Below are 23,694 nucleotides of genomic sequence, written 5' to 3'. Positions count from 1 at the left end.
TTAGTTACTTCATCAGTATCCACCGCACTCGTCCTTAGTCAGGAAAAAAGATGTTTAGTACTAATAAAATAGGTAATAGGTTTGTGTCAAATATTGTTTTTCATTATCCAATTTAACTATATCAAATTTAGCTTCTTATCGACGCACCACTTAAATATTCCGTTTTAAGTGTAAATCTTTCATCGATATAAATATTTCAAAACATGAGGATTTCTTTTTAATAAATAAGATTTTTGGACGTTTTTATTTAAATTTGTTCTTTTTTTAGTGTGTTTCTCCCTTTAACATTATACTCTATATATTCTCTCGTTTCTTTTCTCTTACTCTTATGCTTTTTGGTTTCACATTGTACATTTATAGTATTTTTTCTTGCTTTGCATTTTATAAACATAAAATACCCTATATAGAGTTATATATAAATATCTAAAGGCACATTGCATGTATATATTTTTAAGATTTTCTTCTTGTATATGGATGGTTATTAATTTAATTATTAGTTTTTGTTGTTGTTGTTTTTTTTTTTAAGTTTAGTATAGAGATGGAAGGTAACTTAAATTAACATTTGTTTTGCTTATTCTTATTTTTGTTAACTAAAATTTGTGAATTAAAAAACATTATTATATAATGAATGCCTTAGTAGTAGTAGTAGTGGTTTCTTTGTTTAATATTAACACATCCATTGTTTTGTGTTATTTTCTTTCTTCATTTTTGGTTTGTACACATTTACAAAGGAAACATAAATTTTACAAAACATATTCTCGCTTTTGACTATAATATTAATATGTAAATATAAAAAACCTAATCTGAACATACAAACATACGTATAAAGTTACATTTTTTTTACTATTGTTTTACTTAAAATTAAACAGCTCAGAGTTATTATAATTACATTTCACGTTTTTCGAAGAACAAGGCCTGTCTGTACTTAAACTTAGTCTTTTCAAGAAAAAATTGGCATGATTTAAGTAATGGCAAGAAGTAATTTTGTCGTTCTTGTTGTTATTTTATAGTTATGTATAGACAAAAATTCCCGGTATCCTTCTAATCCATTTTTTGTTTTAAGGTGTCCTCATGGGCCTAGAAAAAAAGGAGACATTTAATTTTAAATAAAAAAGTTTGAAGACCAAGAAAAAATAAAAAGTTCGAAGAAAGTTAACAGTATCGCGATATCTAAGCGATAATGAACAATTATTCATTAAGCCCAAATGATGCTGAAATTACGGTCCTCTTTTGCAAATTTTATCAAATTACCTTTTGTGCTACTTTCAATAAATTCTCATATGTTGATTTTCCTGTTTGTTTTACCATGCCCTGGAATACATTCTTATCACTTTCCGTCAGCAGTTCATAGGGTGAACCGAATTCGACCACCTGACCGGCATCCATTACCAGCACTTTATCCGAATCCATGACTGTATGTAAACGATGTGCTATCGTTAGGACGGTACAATATTTAAATTTGTGGCGAATAGTTGTTTGGATCAATGCATCTGTCTGCGGATCAACATTGGCAGTGGCTTCGTCCATAACTAAAATACGATTTTCGCGTAAAATAGCCCGAGCCAAACAGACCAATTGACGTTGGCCAACACTGAAATTGGAACCACCTTCTGAGATTTTAGTTTGCAACCCGTTTGGCAATTCGGAAACCACGTCTTTAAGTTGGACCTAGAGAGAAAAAAAGAATAATTGAGTTAATTTGCTAACCTTGTAATTTAAGAGAACATACCTCCTCCAAAGCTTCCCATAGCTTAGCATCGGAATATTCATCAAATGGATCTAAATTGTAACGCATTGTTCCAGAGAATAGCACAGGTTCCTGAGGTATAATTGATATTTTACTACGTAAATCATGTAAACCCATTGATTTGGTATCACGTGAATCAATGACAATGGAACCATCGGTATAGGACAAGCGGAACAAAGCATTGATCAATGAGGATTTACCAGCCCCAGTACGTCCAACGATGCCAACCTTTTCCCTTGCTTTAATAACAATATTCAATGACTTCAAGACATATTCCGATTTGGGATCTGGATTGTAACGCAAACTCAGTTCATCAAATTCAATTTTGCCTTCTTCGGGCCATGTTTGAGGTGGTTTCTTATCCTCGGTCGATTCTAATTCACCCTCCGGATCAATATCATCATATTCGACTACACGTTCTACCGCCGTCATGGTATTTTCTAATTCTGCCGATTGCCGCATGCCCCATTGTACCATACCGGTCATACCCATTGCTTGGGTAATGGCTAAGCCAACATCTCCACCATTTTCGGGGGCAAATACAAAGAAACTCAAGGTGATAATGGCAATAAAGATGACACAGAAGCAATCCAGCCAATAGCCAAAGGCACGCGATGTACTGATGAAGAGGAAAAATGCCGAGCTATGAAGATCCTGGTAGTTATCGAATTCTTTGATTAAAACACCTTGGGCACCAAAGGCGCGTATTGTTGAGAGACCAGTCAGCGAAGCTCCCAAATGGGAATAGATGGGAGAACGTGCTAGAATAAAACAACATTTTTTATTAATAAAAGAAAGGCTTCAATATACAATCATCCACTTACTTATAGCCTCCAAACGTTTAACATTACGCGACGTCTTCAAATAGAATGTCCTGAGATTATAAAAGATTATGGCCAAAATGAATGTGGGCAACAGGTACAAGGGATTTACCACAGACAAAACAGCAACAATGCCAAATAGTGAAAGGAAAATTTGTATCACATCAATCATGACAGATGGTAGAATTTCATCGATTTGACCCATGTCCTTGGAGAAACGATTAAGTATACGACCGGAGGGATTTGTATTGAAGAAGTACATGGAGGCGCGTGTTATACCACGGAACATGGAATTGTGTAAGTTCTGTGATGCCCTCATGGCCACATTGAAGAACAAGAAACTGCGGGTAACAGTTATTACAATTGTGGCCACAGTTATAATGGTGAAAATATAGATGTCGAGCATTTCCGGATCCACATGTACACCATATTGGGATAACCATTTAGAAAGACTTGTTTCGGTTTGATGCGATGATGACCATGTTAATGGATCCATGGTGGTTGTAGTTGTTCCATGTAGGCTGTCATTAAGGGCGGCAGCTGTAACATATTCCACACGTTTGGCCTCAATGGAACCTTTTTTGTTGACCCTGAAAATAAGGTTGGAATTATTATTTTATAGAGAAATATTTGAGGGTGGTTATATATTTCAACTCACCAATATGACAAGAAATAATCACCACACGAAGCCAATCCCTGAGACATTACACAAAACACCAACATAACGAAAAACATGAAGAAACCTCCACCAGCCTTGAAATATTTCTTATAGAGATCCAAGCCAATTTTGCCTTCTTCTTGAGTTTCCTGAACTTGGGTGGGTGTATCGTCCAGCGTTGAATCGGCCACCGAATTAATTGATGCCACACTATTTTGGCGATCAATCAAGCGACTTCCTGATCTGGGTCGTGATTTTGTAGCCTCCATTGAATCATCATTCTCTGGATCTGCTAACATTTGAGCAAAATCATGACCACTTTCACGTAATGACTCATATGAACCGACGGCACAAACACGTCCCTTGTCCATGATAACAATTTGATCAGCCGATTGTAGAAATTGCAATTGATGGGTGACCAGGACAACGATATTGTCGCGCAACAAACCACGCATACATTGATCGAATAAATGACGTCCCACATGGGTATCGACAGCACTCAGAGGATCATCTAGAAGGTAAATTGATGTTCGACGATATACAGCTCTGGCCAAACTGATACGAGCCTTTTGTCCACCAGACAAGGAGGCACCACGTTCACCCACAATGGTTTTATCGCCATAGGGCAGCAATTCAAAATCTCTTTCCAAGGCACATTTTTTAACCACAGCATGATATCGTCGTCTATCCATAGGTTGTCCGAAGAGTATATTTTGTCGTACTGTCCCTGTGAATAACCATGGTTCTTGAGAGGCATATGAGAAAGTACCGTTCACTTTAATTGTTCCCGATTCTGGTTTTAGTTCACCCAAAATACTTTGTATTAAACTGTTGGAAGAGGGGGGAAAGAAATAGGTTATTTATTCTAAATATTTGTGGAATTAGATCCTGGAATTATATTCAAATTGAAGGAACCCATGTATACTCCACAAAGATGGAAACTAAGCCATTTATTTCTAAATATGGAAATCGACACACGTGCTGAATATTTGAAGTTAAGAAGTACAATAGAGGAGGCTGTAGATACTGCAGACAGGGAGCATGGTCATCAATGAATTTGCCGCTTACAAGTATACCTTGTGACTTTTGTAAGAGTAGCATTTGGTATTAGATGATCCTTTGACTCCCCATATGAATACTCGTTGGTCTCCTCGTTTTTCTAAAACAATATTTTGGAAAAGGTCGTTTTGGAGAAAATTGTAACTCACGATAGGCGGGTTTGATAATGATAAGAACTATTAAAAATATGCCGAAAATATTGGACCAACAAACAATTGGGAATGCATTACTGATGGTAAAAGTTATCTCAGCACAATCCCGGGTGAGAAGTTGAGAGTAGTCATTATCGAGATTAATCGAGATGTACAAACCACCTCTCTGAAAGTGTGTCGAAAATAATTTATTTAAAAATAAGAGGGTCAGTTATTAAATATAAGAATATCCTGAACTTGGACGAAGTGTAACAATACAACATTTGAATTGACTAAAAAAGATATATGAAATGAATAAATTTTGAATAAAGAAGAGCTACTGAGGAAAGCAGATGACTACTGTTCGAAGATCATCTTTGAGATCTTGGCTCATATTTGCGTGTGAAAAAAACTAAACTAATTTTCCTCCGTTTGCAGCGACCCTAAAGTATTTCTATTTTTTACCTTGATTTCCCCGAACCAACCGGACCAATAATGGCTACCAAAGTTCCTGGTTGTACACGCAAATTGACATCATCCAAAGTTAACTCCGTTACAGCTGGATCCCATTTCGCCTTAAGATTACTAATTATAATACCAGCCTCGGATAGTGTGGCATGACCATTTGAGACCAACGGCTGTTTCTCGGCATCTTCTTCTTCCATGATTTTATCATCATCCTTGACCACAGTCGATTGATTACTGCCATCGTAATTTATGTAATCGGCAGATTTGTCCACAACCTGAGTTTCTTCATATAGCATAAAGTTTTGTATACGTTTAATGGAGACCAAGGTTTCAGCCATCATGGAAATACCTGACAATAACAAATCGAAAATTTAATTAACGTTACAAAGTCAACCGCGAAAATTTGCATATTTACCCTGAGGAAAGAATACTGTCATGGTTGTCCTTAAAATATTATAATAGGCTGTTATCACAAAGGCCTGTTCCGGTGTTAGGAAATTACTCAACAGAACATAGCCCACCAAACTGAGGAAAATCGACACACGAGTTAGGAACATAATGAACGACAATAGGATACCGCGTATATACGAGGAGTGACGTATACTATTGATTTCCTTTTTGCGGGCATAGGCCACGATCTTGCCAAAGGGATACTCCCAGGCATACATTTTAATAACCTGTATACCAGAAATGATTTCATTCATCATGCGTACACGTTCATCGGTGCGCAAGGCGGTACGCAAACGCAGTACAGATGTTTTTTTACCCAACCAGCCCTGCAGGGGGATAAACATTAACATGAAGGCCACACCAAATACAGCGGCAATGCCAATCTAAAAGGAGAGAAAGATAACATTTATAAGTAAATTAATAAACGTGTTAATGGCTGCGATCGATCCTCCTTACCTCTCTGTACATCAGATATGTTATCAAACATGTCTCCATGGGTCCCACCCACAGATAATTAATGAAAATCGTTGCCAAATCCAAACGTCCAACATCATTCGATATTAAATTGACCACCTGACCAGCAGTGGTACTGCCCAGCGCAGTTTTACTTAAACGCAACGATTTCCGATATATCAAGCTGCACATAGCCACACGTATCTTCATGCCCACATGCATGGTGCCCAACATGTAGGGATGCATAAACATAACATTTATTGCACTGCACGCTATTACTCCGGCCGCATACAGATAAGCCGTTTTAATTTCTTGTTCACCCTTCGAATAGTAACCAATCAGACCCATGAGAAATAGCGGTTGTGACGTTCTGAAAAAGGAAACAAAAACAAAAAAGAATGAATACACGATAATTGATAATGACACATTGGATAACATTGGAACAGCTGAGTGGAACTGTTATTGATATGGAAAATTTTCATTCCACTTGCGTAAATTTACAACTATTATTCTGTTAAATTGTCATTCAAATGATATTTTCGGATTTGAAAGAAAAAATGTTAGAATGTGATGTTATCGGTCGACTGAACCACACCATGGAATGTAATTGGCTATGACATTTTGATACTTTCAATTGCAAACTTTTTGAAAGCCATTTGTAACGGAATTTGTGGGGCCGTGGAAATGAATTCCACGAGTTATAAATTTGTAATGATGTGATTTAAAGGTTCCCTCCAACCCGATCCTTATTAGAACAAGGCACTGTTAGTCAAAATGTCAGAAGCTAGGATCTTAATATTTTACATTTTTCTCTCTTTGTAAAAGCCAGACATCGACTTTAGAAATAGTCGACAATGTTATGAATGATAAATACCAATTCGACGACTTACCTTAAACCCAATTCCAGAATAAATAACAGAAACCCCAAAAAGGCAAAACGCCAACCAAAAACACGGGCTGTTGCCTTTAGGAGACTTGGCTTTTTCTTGGAATTCGCTTTTTTATCCAATTCCTTTTGCCATGATTGGCACATCACATTTCCGAGGGTTTCTAAAATGAAGAAGAAGAAGAAAAATAAAAAGTTAAAAAGGTCTAAGAATTCAAATAAATTTAACTATTCGAAAATATTAGACATTTGCCGATTTAAAAATAATCTTTATGATAAAATTACGTCATCGACGCCCTCCAGATATTAGAAGTGTTGTGTATCTATTTCATATACAAATTTTAGAATCGTTGGCGTCGTTGTTGCTGTGTTTGTTGATTACCTGTGTTCGCTCCAGGTAAATTAATTGCAAATGGAAATCATTTCTACATTACTTAGGTAACTGAAACTATTCTTTACTTTTAGGCTATAATTGTGATATATTTTTTAAACATACAGACCAAGGTGTATTTAATAAGGTGTATGCATCAGATACAACAACAAACATTTTACAAAAACAACATTGTTGTTATAGAAATTAAATTGTCATGCTGACAAATAGGTTTTGACAAAAGTAAATAAAAACAATTATACATTTCTTCAGGTCGAATAATATTGAAAAGTGTCCCACATGTAAGCCTTGGTTCCTTGGGGATTTTGCTTATTTTTTAAATTAAAATATAATTTTCGAAGAAGTGGCTTCATGGTAGGACATAAATACCACAAACCGTATGCAATCTATCAATAGGCTACGCAACAGAATCTCATTTTAAATTGTTAAAAAAAATTGTATTTAGCCAGGCGTTTGTTGAAAACTAATGGACAAATTCTAATACAAGCTATATAACACCATTTCCTTGATTTTGAGGGAAACAGGGGATTTAGGGCCTGATTTCCTTTTCTTTAACAATCTCCTTTTGGTATTAAATCGATCATAAGAACACACATATACATATGTATATTTGCAATCTGGAACCCACGTTGTACTTGCGGCAAATAAGTGGAACAAATCAGCGGCCGGATTTAGAACTGATTTAAGCTCACGCTTCCTTGTCGTCACTTGGGGCATTAACAAATATTCCGTCCCTATAAATTCATTATTATTGCTCTTTTATTAATAAAAATAGTAATAAAAAACAACAGACAACATTTTAAATCGAAATGAAACGTTGACAAATATTTTTGACAATTTACTTTACAAACAATAAAGAAAAAAGTTGAAAGCCATATGATTGTCACTTACACCTTATTAAATAAATCTTGATACAGACATTTAATTAAGGGGACCCCCCCCATTCTCGGGGTCAATTAATTTTGATTTAATTCGAATCTACACTAATTCAAGAATGTCCCTACAAAATTTCAAGTGAAAATCTCAAGAACTCTTGAAGATATAGCCAAATTATTGTGTCAGCATCAGTGACGGCTAAAGGGCTTTTCAAACTTTAAACGCTTTTTTCTCTTTTGGGAATGGCGGGCACGATAACTCAAAAACTAATAACCCAATCGATTCCAAATTTTTACACGTTTCTCTGTGAGTGTATAGGTATCGTATGAACTAGGATAAAGTCAATCGGTTAAGATCTTCCTTATTTTTTACCTTGGTTTTTGGTCAAAAATCGGCGATTTTCCAAAAATATATTTTCAAAGGTCGGCGATTTTATTAATTTTAGAGCGAAGTCAATAATCCTAATTCATACGAGAGCCAGACATGTACTCTTTCTAACACCGTTGGAATTTTCGGATCCCGATGTTGCAGTGAGGAGTTATCATGCCCGCCATCAAAAATAAGGACTTTACTTCAATCACCAAAAACAACAACAACAAGAAAATTTTGTAAATTATTTTTCTTCTCTTTTAAATCTTCAACTATATATGTGTAAAGTTACAAACCTTAACATGCATTGGTATTGATTTACCAGCCCATTGAAAATATTGAAAAATTAAAATCGAGAATGGGTGGGGTTCCCTTAAAGAAGGAGCTGGTGTTGTTAATGTGGAGAAACTCTTTGACATTTAAACATTTTTAGAATAATATAAATACATTGTAATAAAATCGAACGGGACGAATTTCCAAAGACCTTAAATATACCCACGCCAAAAATATATATGTATGTACAACATATTTGGTTCAAGAACGGGGGACCGATATTGATAATTTTTGATAGGAAGATTAGACACTCAATTACAAGCCAAAATATCAAATTACAGACAATTTGGTTGAACATTTTTTAGATATCTTCACAAATTTTATTTTTTAATGTTATTGAAATCGTAAAGATATTCTAAATATTCTTCTGTTCTTGAATGGAGTTTTTTTACATTGAATAGAACGAAAAAATAACATATATTTTAGCTGCGTGCCCATTAACATAAACGAATAAATTTCATATGTTTGAGGAATGCTGATTTATATTTGATATATATTATTAACTATTGTGGTCATACAATGTTTTAAATATGCATGAAAACCTTACAAAATTTCTTTACAAACAAATTATACTTTTTGGTTAGAAAAATCACAATCTTGTTTAAACCTCCATTAATATGAACACTGGAAGTATTTATGTATTTCAATGTACATATACAGTGGCGGAGGAAAAAATAATAAGATCGATTTTATTTTCGGCATTGAAATGCTTCAAGCTACTTTTTTCTATGTTTTTATTATTGTAAACCAATGTCGATTTTTTTATATATCTAACAGTAATTAGTAATTTGTTCATATTCCGTTTTGATCCTCTTAACCCTTTCAGTGTTTTTGTCGAATATATTCGACATTTAAAAGTACTCTCTTTCTTTGCGATTTTTCGGTTGTCCTATATACCGCTACTATTAATGTTTTTGTTTTTGCTGAAAGACAGACGAAACTGGCCGAGGGTCAAAATGAAAATTGCCGACAGATATATACTCTCGCCCTATGGTTTGCGGAGGTGGTCTTCGGATATATAAAAAGGTTTTATAATTCGTTTTATATAAGGTATACGATTTTATGTTGATCAAATATATAATATTGACCCATTTTGTAGGATGTACCAGAGGAGAGGGCAGACGGGTCCTACCTTCGGACTTGATCTAGATTTGGTAAAGATAACAGTTTGTGCAAAGCTTGCTTCAAATCGGTTATTCCATTCGCCTAATATTGGATTTATAAATATTGAAAATTTCGATCATTTGTGGGAGAGGTACCAGAAGGAGTGGACCAATGAGTCCCATATTCAAACTTAATCTGGGCTTGGTAAAGATAATAGGTTGTGCAAAGTTTAGTTCAAATCGGACATTCCATTCATAAATATTAAAAATGTTGACCCTTTGTGAGGGAGGTACCAGAAGGAGTGGACCGAGGAGTCCTATCTACAAACTTGATCTAGGCTTGGTAAAGTTAATAGTTTGTGCAAAATTGGGTTCAAAGCGGACAATCCCATCGCCTGATATTGGATTTATAAATATTGAAAATTTCGATCATTTGTGGGGGAGGTACCAGAAGGAGTGGACCAATGAGTCCCATCTTCAATCTTGATCTATGCTTGGTAAAGGTAATAGGTTTTGCAAAGTTTGGTTTAAATCGCACATTCCATTAGCCTGATATTGGATTAAAAAATATTGAAAATATTGGCCCTATGTGGGGGAGGTACCAGAAGGAGTGGACCATTGGGTCCACTCTTCCTTCTTAATCTAGGTTGGTAAAGATAATAGGTTTAACAAAGTTTCGTTAAAATCGGATAGTCTGTTTGGATGTTACTATAAAATAAATGTTTAGCACAATTTGGACCATTTTAAGCTATGTCTTGAATAAATATTGCAACGTCCAAAGTTTGGATGAAATCGATTATTCCCTTCGAGTGTTATCGTGCGCACCAGCCAGCCAGGAGTTGACAGACGGATATTTGTAAATCAACTCCAAATTTTTGGTCCAAAGAAACATGGGGTCTAAAAACAATATTTCGATGAGGCACAATTTCACCGTATCAAAGTATATATACCTTCATTAGCCATAAGGCTGAGGGTATAATTATATATTGAGAGGTTTATGAGCCTTATGAGTTTCCGAAAACAGTCTAGAAGTGTGTACTCATGTATACGAAATGTACTAAACAGTACTAAATTTTGTACAATTTAGAGGAAAGAATTGAGCTGAAATCCTAAAATTTGAAATTAACATTACCGCCGGAGAGTAGGATTGCAATATGTAGTTAGTTTTGGAAATGTTTAATTATGTGTACAAAAAGTACTAAATAGTACTATATTTGGTACAATTTGGATTAACCGATAGAGCTGGAATACTGAAATTTGGAAATACGATTACTGTGGGAGTGTAGGATTGGGGTATGGATGTAGTTTTGGAAATTTGTGCTTTTGGGTACTAAGTGGTACTAAATTTGATACAATTTAGATTTACCAAAAGAGTTAGAATACTAAAAATTTGTTGGGGTGTAGTACTGGGGTCTATAGGAAGTTCTAAAAATGTTTACTAATGTGTACAAAATTTGGATTTGGGTGAACCTGAAATTGGAATATAAGATTTATATTCGATTGTGTGATGTAGGTAGTACTTTGTACTTATGTGTACTAAATTTGATACAATTTGGATTTAGCGGATCCAATAGAGTTGAAATCTTAAAGAAATTTGGAATAAGGATTACTGCTGGAGTATAGGATTGGATTTGGATGTAATTTTGGAAATTTGTACTTATGGGTATTAATTGGTAGTAAATTTGATACAATTTGGATTTAGGTTAACCAATAAGCTAGAATCCTGAAATTTGGATTAAAATATGCAGGAAGTTTTGGAAATTCGTACATAAGTTGTCCGAAGGGTATTAATTTTTTTACAATTTGGATTTGGTTCACCCAAATCGGGCTGGAAATCTGAAATTGGAATATATGATTTATATCGGATTGTTGATGTAGGTTGCTGTATAAATTTATATTAGTACATACTAAATGACACTAATCTTGGTAATTTTTGGAAATAAGTACTACAAGAGCACAAACGGTAATAAATGGTGCCAAATTTAGTATATAGGTAGATTTCTGTTGCGGTCAGAATTGGTGTGTATTAAGGTAGTAGGTACGTAGGGTTCGCCTACGGGAAGCTGAGCTGAATGCTAACGGACGCGTCCACAGGTTGCGGATAGTGGGAAGCCCAATACTATTCGATGGGTAACTGTGAATAACAAAGAAACAGTCGCGGACAATCAGCGGGCTCAGGCGGAGAGTCTCGGAGGAAATGGCCGAGTGCCTATGATCCCTGAGCCGACGAGGCGAGAATGGCGCCCCTATCTCAAAAGGTCTGGGCCACTACCTTATTAAAGTGACCCTCCTAACGCTGGGGTGTCATGCGACCTCGTGCCTATCAGCGTTCTACGGCTTGCAGTCAGGGTCCCGACTGTATTAGAACGGAGCCTTGATACCTGGGCGCCTCAACAATCTATCCCTCTGGACCTCTCTTTAGCCACCTGTCCTACTCTCGACGACGTTAACGAGGCAGTCGGATCTTCTCCTCAATCTTCTAGAGAAAACCGGCTCCTTCCGCCTTAGTCAGGAGAGCATCCCGAATCAGCTCTTGGATGACCCGCCCTTGTCGGACGAGGATGACATCATGGAAACTACGGTGATTAGCACTACGGTGATAAACACAGTAGCGACCATGGCGTCTCCTCCGAAGCAAGGAGGGTCCTCCCACATGCTGACTAGGGAAGTAAACCCTGGCGAGGTTATAACGACTATCGCTCATAGTTATGAATTCTGTCGATTCCTTGACCGCCGTTATAAACGATTTCGATTTATGTGGTCAGATAAACTGATTCACAGGATTGTTAATATTCTTATAATCGTAATTTTTATAAGGGTCACAGATATAGGGATAGACGAAAATTTACTCAGCATCTAGATTTAGTTCCAACAAATTTTTTTGTCATTTTGACATATTTATTTAGATTATTATTCAAAATACTACTTGTATAAATAATGTGACTGTTATTTTTTAATAAAATACGATATCATTCTCGATCGCCCCCTATTCGCATATAATACATATCATCATTTTTTATAGCTTCTCACAATTTAAATATTCTAATAACTATGACAAAGTGCGGCTAGGAAGAGGTACCGCTTTGTGTCGTGGCTGCTAGTCTGGGGGCTTCTTAATTAATATTCAAACAAACCAGGCAACAAATCATTAAATCACCGCTAGACGCAAAATTTTGGCTACTTACAAACATATGTCTGTATGTACATATGTTTATAGTTTGGTGACCAAGACACTTGTTTACGTTTTTGATGATGAGGCATAAATAAAAGTTCATTAACACTTCACAATTCCCATGAAGGCACACTTTTTTTTGCAAAACATAGCAACACAATGTTCGGAAAAAATTAGCGATCAACATTTAAATCGTGAATAATTATGGGTGATTTGAGTTTAAGCCGAATTTAGAATAAACCAAACAAAAAGTCCCTTGGATGTGTAGATCCCCAATTTAAGACTTCTTATTAATTGACAAATTTGACAACACCCGCGTCGTATAAATGTATGTGTATGTTGTTGTCTATCACATGATAGTACTACGAGTGTCAAAACGTCCGGTTTGAAGATGGAATTTCCTCACGATTAAACAGCATATTTGTCATATTATAACTGGAGTTGAACAGTTGAAATCGATTATAACGACGTATAATCACGGCATCCAAAAATCACACAAAAAGTTCTACCCTTCGTATGATATCACATATAACGATTATCGAATATAACAAATATCATATATAACGAATATCTATATCACATATATAGTCACCAATTTCGAAGGTCCCTGGACCGTCGTTATAATCGAGTTCGACTGTATTATCAACCGAGTCCCGTCTGCACCGTATATCACAGAGTTTTAGGGCGAATTAACTATTAGTCTAGGAACTGATAATGACAATAAAGCATGCATATAAACCAGTGTAGAATAATCAAAACAATGATCCTCTCTCCCTCTCTGTTTCCACTGGAGCAATGAATGATTTTGCAAAAGTAGACACTAATAAAAAAAAAATAGAAATATAGAAAAAAATCTAGTTCACCTATTTTTATCAATTGAATCTAACAAATATGGGTCATATTCATTGATTCGTGTGAAATAACTTTAATGGAAGTGAAAAAAAACTGAATGGTATTGTCAGAGATTACGTCAAGACATATATACAAATTTGTATTTATTTCTATGTATGTATGTACGCACGTAAATAAATCAGTAGCGAAATACGAAAAATAATAACAGAGGCAGAAATGAAATTTGAATGTCATGGTATTCTTGAAATTCATCTTCTTAATTGACACCACAGATCAATGAACTCGAATCTGTGATAAGAAGTTTACATCGCGTGAAATGTGTTAAAAATATTCCGATTGCAATTTTTGACCATAATGCAAGAGTATAAAGGAGAAATGACAATGTGATGGCAATGTTACCATGTAAGTCAAGAGTGTAAATCGATGTTGTCCGACATATATTTATTAGGTTTGGGAAAAATAAATCCTTTGTAAAAATGTCGATAAAATCGGAGAAATGCCCGAAGTTTACCGGCATGTTAGCAGTCGTAACATCGTCCAGGAGCTAAAAATCGACCATAAAACTGTTTTAAACAATATACACAAAGCTGGTTTCAAGAAAAAGTTCGATGTTTGGGTGCCACACCAATTAACAGTAAAAATAGGATGGATCGAATTTCCATCTGGAGATGAGAAATGGATTACATACGATAACCCTGTGCGAAAACTAACGGCCAGGAAGGTTCTGATATGCATTTTGCGGACAGTATTTGTTGGATGGTGCAAAAAAAAATAAATATATCAATTACAAGTCTGGTTATCGTAAAGGATCGAAACATATCGCAATTCGTATACTTTAGTTCGTTTTCATTTAAGTTACCTTACAAGTATCAATTTATAATTATATTAATTTTTGAGTTTTGGTTAGTGCGATTTCCAAAATACATTTTTTGCACTTTTATAAAAATAAGATTTGATAATTAATTTGTAACTAATGAATTATCAAAGCTTATGAGAAAAATAAACATGAAAATTGAAGATCGAACAATAGTTTTAAATAAAAAATATTCCATAATATTTTAAAAATTGTACGTAAAACATGAAATTTATTATCCAAATGTTTCAAATCTGGTCGTTCAAGATTGTTAGCCGATGCAAAAACCCAACCACGACACACAAGAAACAAGAAGACGTTGTTTCTAGGCAACGATAGATGGCAGCCCCATAAGATAGGACAGGTTATATCAGACCAATCATTTACTAAACTGAAATGAAAACAAACTGACTGAAGAACTAATGGAATCAGACGGTGATGCTTTGTTGAAGCGTTGTGCTCCCAATATCTGTAATAAAAAATCAATATAAAACAAGTAAGGAAAGCAGTAAAGTCGGGCAAGGCCGACTATATGATACCCTTCACCACTATGGGTATATTAAATAGGACTATCATCATGGAATTGGATGAAATAAAATATGTGATATTTATCTAAATGTGATTCGACCTAGATCTATCCATAAACCTGCCATTCGCTTGTTACAATGGGACAAAAGTATGTAAATCGACTTCAAACAAATATCAATGGGTCAACCGTTGGGCTATGTCTGTACTTCTAGAGAACGCAACTACGTTATTCTATGTTCAATTTTGTACGTTATGCAAAATTTGATGTCAATCTGACAAACATGAGGAGTTTGATGCTCAATTTATTAAAATCGGACGAAAATATATATGGAACCTATATCCAAATACGAACCGATTTCAACGAAACTTGTCACAGGTTAGATTATATAAATTTCGTGCAAATCGAAATATATATAGGGTATTTAGTGCACCATTTACATTAAATCGGACGAAAATATATATGGGAGCTATATTTAAATCTGAACCAATTTTTCCCAATTTTCATAGGGTTCGTCATTGGGCCAAACAAATGAGATGTGCCAAATTTCATCCAAATCGAATTATAAATGCGACCTGTACTTTGTTTACAATTTAACATCAACAGACGTATAGACGGACGGACATTCATAAATCGACTCAGAAAGTGATTCTATGCGTATTCTCAAAAGGAAAAGGGTATTAAATAGGATATTCCATTCTAAATATCGAGTCTATATCGGGTCAAAATACCTAGGTATTTGCACTATATTATATATATATTATATATATATACATATATATGCGCCTCTAATAATACTAAAAGACATAATAATATATAGAACCTTATATGTTAATATATCCCATATCCGACCCACATACATCAATATGGTGAATATTAGCATAAAAGTAACAGATCCTTTTTCGTACATGGGCAACTTCGATACTATTGTCCCAGATATTTGTAAATGTAAATAGATGACATCAAGAAAAAATTAAACAATTTATTTTAAAACATTGGTCTGTTCCCGTACTGGAAGAATCCACTAGATTTTACTATTTTCTTCGATAACATAAAGGAAAATTCGTTATCGTAGTAAAAAGTAGTAGATTCTTGCAGTACGGGAACAGACCACATATGACATCAAGAAAAAAAGAAAATTGTGTCATCGTTTTATACTACGATAACAATTTTTCCTTTATGATATCGAGAAAAGTAGTAAAAATTAGTAGATTTTTGCTATATGTGGTCTGTTCCAGAACCTGCAAGATTGTACAATTTTTTACTACGAGAACAATTTTTCCTTTATGATATCGAAGAAAATAGTAAAATCTAGTAGATTCTTGCTGTGCGGGAACAGACCATATATTACAATTACAGAACCTAAAAGAATATACTAATCTACAAGTTTTGCAACTTTTTACTCGAAACCCGTTCCTGAACCCACAAAACTGGTAAAACATTGAACAAAATTTAAGAGAGCATAAAACAAAATGGTGTTCTCTTTGTAAACTTTTCATTCGAGAAATGTGGCCGAGTAAAAATGGTAAACAGCATAAATCAATATCTAAAAAAAAGTTTCATATAGCAATATTGTTGTATTATTTATTATCGTTTATTGTAAATACTTTTAAGATTCCTAAGCCTTCTTTAATATACCATATTTTTCGCTCTGTTTTATAATTAGAAACCATTCCGATTAATAAACTATTATTTCAGGATCTGAAACAAAGAGTGTCGCAAAAATCTAAATGTTTCCTCATAAAGACGACAATAAGAGAGGAAGTACACATATATGTTTAAATTCAGCTAAATATTGATCAAGGCTTAAATATTAGCTTGGGGAAAAATTATTATTATTATTTTTATTTTGTTTATGTATAAATGGTTTAAAACAGATATGGTCGATTTTAAGCTCCTGGGCGATGTTACGACTGCTAACATGCCGGTCAACTTCGATAATTTCTCCGATTTTATCGACATTTTCGACAACCGGCCTAACTGTGCGAGGTGTACATATCTTTAACATCAAAAATTCCTGAACGGAACCTAATATATTACATGTAATATATAACTAAAGCCATTTAAAATAAATGATTGTCCTCTAGAAAAAAGGACGTATGACCACCTTACAAATACGCAATAGAATGATACTCTTGTATTATTCTCGCAAAAGTGTAGGTCAATTTGATAAGTTAAATATTAAACAATCATAATCAAAACAGAAATGCTTTTTCGTTGACCAGATTCCCTTACCCATTTTTAATTTAGTAGTCTTCAAACAATAGCTGTGGTATATTTGTTAGTCCATTTGATCTGCCAAAACATTACCCATTCTTTAACTTGGCCATAATCGGAACTTCGTGCAAAATTTCGCAACGATCGGCACGACAATTTCGACCTCTAGTGTAATAATGGCAATACAAAATAATATTGAAATATGTAGGCTAGGGCGGGACAATTTGGAGCCGAAAAATTCGATTAAAACCAGCCCCTAGGATGATTCTATGGACAATTATAAGCAACTTTGGTCTATCTCTATTTTCGAGTCCCTCACTTTTCAAAAAAATGATTTTTTTCCAATAACATCATTTTTAATCAAAATGAATTTTTTTTATCAATTTTACCGAAAAACTTGTATATTTTTCAGAAAATAGACGAAAATTAGATAAAATATGTATGAAACGCCCTCTGCCTGTGGTCTAGATAAAAACAAGCGAAAAAACGTTAAGATCGGCCGGGCCGAACTTTGGATACCCTCCACCATAGATATACTGATAATTTATACCAAATACAAATTTCAGCAATTTTAATGGATATTTATACCCTCAGCTTTATGGCTAATGAGGGTATATATACTTTGATACAGTGAAAATGTGCCTCATCGAAATATTGGTTCTAGAGACATGTTGCTATGGATCAAATCCGTTTCAGAAAATTTTGATTTCATCCAAACTTTGCCTATCTTATTATTTCTTCCAAACGTAGGTCAAGTTCGAAGATGGGAAATATCGGTCCACTCCTTCTGGTACGTCCAACACAGGGGGTAGGCCTACGCCTAAATCCGGGCTATACTTCATTATCGAACCTTACGTTCTAGTTTTATATCTCGATATCCTCCGCAGGTGAAATGATTACAACAGAGTCTTAGAACCAAACCCAAAACGCGGAACAAATCAGATAACTATTACTATTTTAATATAAAAAAGGGGTTAGATGGGGACTGTGCCAAAAAGGGGCGAATATTAATTTTTGGTAGGGATATTGGTTAACAACTCTCCTTGAATAATGACAACTTCTATATACTTTATAGGGTCGGACTATGTCTTCACGTGGAGGAAAGGTAAAAATAAAGACTGGAAAATCGAGATAGACCTATGGTTCCTCCAACAAAGTTGCGTAGAATTATCCATAGAATTATCCTAGGGGCTGGATTTTATCGACAAAAAAATAGGCCTCAGTAAATATTATAGCATAACCGCATCCCACAATGGAATTTTTGTTATTTATTCACACAAAAGTCTAGGTCCACTTGACCAGCTGAATGTTGAACAATCAGCTATAGTAGAGACTATAAAAGTTGTTGGTCCATTTCGATCATTACCAAAATATATAGGTGTCATCTTTGGTCAGAACTTAGGCTACATGGTAAATATCTCCGTCCCGTGCATTGTTTACAATTATATATCGACTCAGCAAATCGATGGTCTCGGATCAATATTTCGTGGCATTAGAAACTCTTGGGGCCACACAAACTTGTAATACCCTTACAACAGAATTCGCATGAGAACGTATTATTTTACACATTTTCAAACTTAAAAATGTTATTCCCACTATTTTCACGACTCATGAGAAATCATATTGTGCTGACCGTATTTTTTACACCCCTTGTGATCATATCGCTACAACGATCAACTACAATTGATTTGTTTTATTACCATTTAATTACAGCTGTAAATGCACCGATGTATATACGCGTATGTATGTAAGTAGAAATATTCGTCGTTCGATTCATTGTCTACTACGGCCCTGTCTTTGTCACATTTTTCCATTTCAGTTTGACTTTGCTTTGTTGTCTATCGGACAATGTGGCACAATGACGTTACAATCAATTGAAATCAATTAAATGTTGTAGCAATGCATAAAATAATCTGCTATTGATTTGATTCAATATTTTTTGTAAGCGGAATGTAATTTACACAAAAACAATAAGAGTTCAGTGCTGAAAAAGTGAAAATATTTAGACGAAATCAACCTGATCAATGAGAAATCTGTTGTAGAAATCTGTTCAGATGACATGGAACTACTATGTTGTGAAGGTATTCTATTTAAATTAGGTTCGACAGTTTCTCATGTTCGCTATACCGACAAGGTATCTGAAAGTTTTCGATGTTAGAAAAAAATAATAATAAACTTACCAGATTTATGTTCATTTAATGCCCGATAGAGATCCTTGGTATCCAGAGTTTTTTTACGTCCCTTAAAAAATGTTGGCAGTGTGTACCTATAGAAACGTAGCAACATATTTTAGAAATTTGTTGATGATGAGTAAATAAAAGATTTTCTATTTGATTCGTTGTCAAAATAACTCCAATAGCTATAAAATACTTCGGACATCTCGAAAACGATAAAAAGTATTTTAAATTCATACATACCAAAAACATAATCGAGCCAATATATTTGTACGCTCGTAAGGATTTTGCGGTAATTCATTTGGTTTTACCGACTGCATTGTGACACGATGATGGTGATGATTCTATGGCCAGCTGGAATAAAAAAAGAAAAAAATGGGTTTTATACAATTTTGTTTATAAACAAATGGTTCTACTCTATCATCGACTGCTAAGAGTACAAAGAAGGCGTAAATACCGAGAAATCGGCTTTGTAAAGGAAACAAAATTGCAGTTGTTTTTTTTTTTGCATTTATCCATTAATTTAACAAAACTGATTTTTTAAAAATAAAAATCCTTGATATTAAGATGAAAATATAATTTTTTTTTTTTTCATTTATACAATGAATGTGATAATTTATACAATTCATGTTTATCATATCCCAATTAAAAATAAAATTTATAAACAAAAGGAGTATGTTTAACAAGAACAAAAAAAATAATGAATCGGTCTTTGGGTTATAAATTTGTCGGCAGATGAATTAAAGGAATATGTCGAATTGTGCTGCACAATGATATTTCGCATTCATTGCATATGAAACAAAGAGGAAATACAGTGCATCACAGAGGATACTCACTTTTTGGAATTTTTAAAGAGTGGTAAAATGTTTTCAAATTTTTAAAGCGAACATCGAAAACCATTTCGATTAGTTAAATCTTTGGTCTGTTCCAGAACCTGCAAGAATCGAATATTTTTTACTACGATAACAAGTTTTTTCTTTATGGTATCGAAGAAAATAGTAAAAATTAGTAGATTATTACAGCACGGGAATAGACCAATTATTTCAGGTTCGGGAACAGAGCATTTATAAAGGGAAGACGAAAATAATTTGGATTTGTTGAAGGGGGCATCATTTCACATGACTAATTTGGTTAGTTTCGAATCCTTTAGAACATATTGAGGCTCGAAAAATATAAAAACCGAATAGAAAGTGGATATAAAAATAAATCAAAGTTAATGTTCCCAAACTTCCACGCAATGCCACCTAACCTATGAAAAATTAAACATTGGTCATAGAAATCGATGTATAACTATATTTTTATAACCTCAGCCTTATAGTTATTGAATGATGGTACATACTTTCTTTCTGCTGCGACAAAAATTTTTATCGAAATATTGGTTTTAGACCTCAAGTTTCTTTGAAACAAATCCGTTTCAGATAATATCCGATAACACTGTGCAACACTAAAAATAATTACCAGAAAATTTCAACAAATTCTGAAAGAGGGACTAAAAATAGAATACATGAGTATCGGCGTTTTGAAAGTTTACGCCAAGAGGTAACCTACAAAGCGTGGGCAATATTTCGCCATTCCAAGAAATTTGAAAATATTCGGGTTATGATTCAAAACCCTTGCATTTTGGGTATATGGTGTCTTTGGTAATATCTATACTAATAAAAAAGTAAAGCGATTGACTCACTGGCTTAACGATTCATCAACACGACTGAAGCTAGAATCTTGTAAGTTGGTTGAGGGTCACCCTTAGATAAGGCTGGGTTTTTGGAAATTCCCACGAAAAGTACTAAATGTGGTACCATTTGTATTTGGCGAACCAATAGAGCTAGAATTCTTAAATTTTGAATGAGGATCACTTATGGAGTGTAATGATTTTTTGAAATGAGAACTATAAGTGTCCCAAAAGTACTAAAATGTACTAAATTTGGTACAATTCCGTAGTATGAGCTAAAAACTTGAGCTGGAATCTTGAAATTTGGAGTTAGGATCACTGTTGGGGTGTAGAATTGGGCTATGTAGGAAGTTTTGGAAATTTGTACTAATGTAAAAAAAGTTGGTGCATTTTAAGTTTTGGGAGAACCGATAGCGCTGGAATAGGGTTGGGATATGTAGGAAGTTTTGGAAATTTGTACTAATGTGTACTAAATGGTACCAAATTTGGATATGAGTGAACCAACAGAGCTGGAATCTAGAAATTTTAATTTAGAATCACTTGGGTGGGGTGTAGGTTGGGATTTCTGGAAAGTATTGGAGATTCGTACTATTACGTACTAAATTTGTCACAATTTGGATTTGGGTGAACCGATAGGGTTGGAATCCTGAAATCGGGAAATAATAATAGAAAACGTTATTTACGATGCTAGAGAACAATATTACCATATAAGAAAACGGTTTCGGGTCGGAAAAATTATAAACCGAGATTTTATGAGCGCTGTTCAAAGGTGAAATTTGGAGTTAGGATCACTGTTGGAGTGTACGATTGGGCTTTGTAGGAAGTTTTGGAAATTCGTACTTATGTGTTCTAAATGGTATTAAATTTGGTACAAGCCCATCGGGCTGGAATCCGAAAATTGGGAAATATGATTGACATCGGGCTCTCTGTGGGGTCGGTTCGGTTCTTTTTTTTTTGTCATCAATAATTGAAATCTCATTTATAGCTGGAATCCGAAAATTGGGAAATATGATTGACATTGGTTTTATATCATCGGTTCGGTTCTTTTTTTGTCATCAATAATTGAAATCTCATTTATAGGTTATAGGAGGTCAGAATATTCTACAAAATGTTCGGCATCGAGTTTTTCTTAAGTCTAAGAATAGACCAATACTCGAAAATCAACATAAACGTGAAAAAATCTTAAAATAGGGTTAAAACCGATCGGATTTTGTAGCATTTTTCCCCACTAGATGTCGTTTTAAAACGATGGTGCCAAAGACAAAAATATTCCGCATCAAATTCTACTGAACAAGAGAAATCAGTAGATATAATAACTATACGAAATATGTAGATCTGAATTTAGGTCCAAAAATTTCCAGATATTTAACAATTTTCTTCACAAAAATTTACAGTGCTTTTTTAGATAAAATGTATGAAAGTAGCATGAAACTTTATTTTTCGTGCACAGTGTCAAGGAAAGAAATATTCGACATCAAATTTCACTATAAGTCTCAGAACAAACTACATATTTAAAATTAATATTTTTTCTTATTAAAATTCGTTTTTTCGGCTTGAGGTTATTGAAAATTAAAAAGATTTTTGTTTGTTTTTTATTATTATTTTTTTTTTAATTTTCCAATATTTCGATCATCGTCGATGATCATCATCATATATTAACAAACTTCCAAAATTGGTTACTAGTTACATTTTAAGCTTCTTATTAAAACTATTCGACTTCCACACTCATTGAATTGTCCTGCTCAACACTTTTTTGAATATTTTTTTAATACTGCTCCAGTATATTTATGCACAGTGTTCCGTATCCGTCTTGAAGTAGATACGGTTTTCTGCAGGGACAGTTATAATGTGTAACATTTCCAACATATATCTTCTTTTGTAGGTTTTTTTTTTTTTGAAATTTACTGTTTAAAATTAACAATATTGGCAACAAATTCTTTGTTGAAAGTGTATACCTCGCAGAAACATTTCAAGATCTTCAATAAGACTCCATCTTTGCTAAAGACAAAATTATTCTACGTCAAATTTAACCATAAGTTACAAAAGAAAAAAATGTTCGTACATATGATATTTGTTTGAAAAAAATTCTCCATTTTACGTATTTACGGGAAATTTTCTATTTTAATTAAATATTGCACTTTTCGGTCTATGTATTTCGATTATCTGGTTTCAATTATAAAAAATAAAATAAACGTATCGGAGTTCTCAAATAGTAGGCCTATACAAAAAACTTTCTTACTGTCCGAAATCCGAAATATTTGTTTACAATAAAAACATAGGAATCTTATGCGGGTTTCAATTTCAACTCATATCAATTAATTTTCTCTTAAAATGAAATAAAACCTAACAGAAATATTGCCAACAATGAGATCGCTGAAAAATGTAAACAAAAATATTCCAAGAAGAAATTGAAAGCTATCCCGAATAAAACACACGTTTTCATAATTGTGTTTTTTAATTTATTTATTATTGTTTTTTTTTTTAAT

The 23,694-nt window shown here is 34.0% G+C and overlaps 1 protein-coding gene across 1 annotated transcript; it reads right to left on the bottom strand.

Annotated features, from left to right (window-relative positions):
- Positions 1-1,019: 1,019 nt before the first annotated feature.
- Positions 1,020-19,870, bottom strand: LOC133328499 (probable multidrug resistance-associated protein lethal(2)03659). The gene is made up of 11 exons (XM_061537063.1): positions 19,783-19,870; positions 19,546-19,631; positions 6,678-6,837; positions 5,791-6,157; positions 5,300-5,717; positions 4,882-5,233; positions 3,227-4,054; positions 2,572-3,158; positions 1,730-2,508; positions 1,252-1,668; positions 1,020-1,077 (listed from the first exon to the last, which is right to left on the bottom strand). The coding sequence occupies exons 1-11, from the start codon at positions 19,857-19,859 to the stop codon at positions 1,042-1,044; spliced, it is 4,107 nt and encodes a 1,368-aa protein (XP_061393047.1). The 5' UTR covers positions 19,860-19,870; the 3' UTR covers positions 1,020-1,041.
- Positions 19,871-23,694: the final 3,824 nt, after the last annotated feature.

This window comes from Musca vetustissima, unplaced genomic scaffold (assembly GCF_032173495.1).
Source record: "Musca vetustissima isolate MV318-11 ecotype Yass unplaced genomic scaffold, APGP_CSIRO_Mvet_v1 utg11016, whole genome shotgun sequence".
Lineage (NCBI taxonomy): Eukaryota > Metazoa > Arthropoda > Insecta > Diptera > Muscidae > Musca > Musca vetustissima.
The sequence above is the reverse complement of the archived record's forward strand: the minus strand, read 5'-3'. Positions and strand labels throughout refer to the sequence as shown.

Bases quoted from the DNA above. Each gene is read 5' to 3' on its own strand.
- LOC133328499 (XM_061537063.1), bottom strand. From the start codon at position 19,859: ATGCAGTCGGTAAAACCAAATGAATTACCGCAAAATCCTTACGAGCGT. The intron at 6,838-19,545 runs GTAAGTTTATTA...TCTTCATTTTAG, and splicing joins ATTAAATGAACATAAATCTG to AAACCCTCGGAAATGTGATG. The intron at 3,159-3,226 runs GTGAGTTGAAAT...CCTTATTTTCAG, and splicing joins GATTATTTCTTGTCATATTG to GGTCAACAAAAAAGGTTCCA.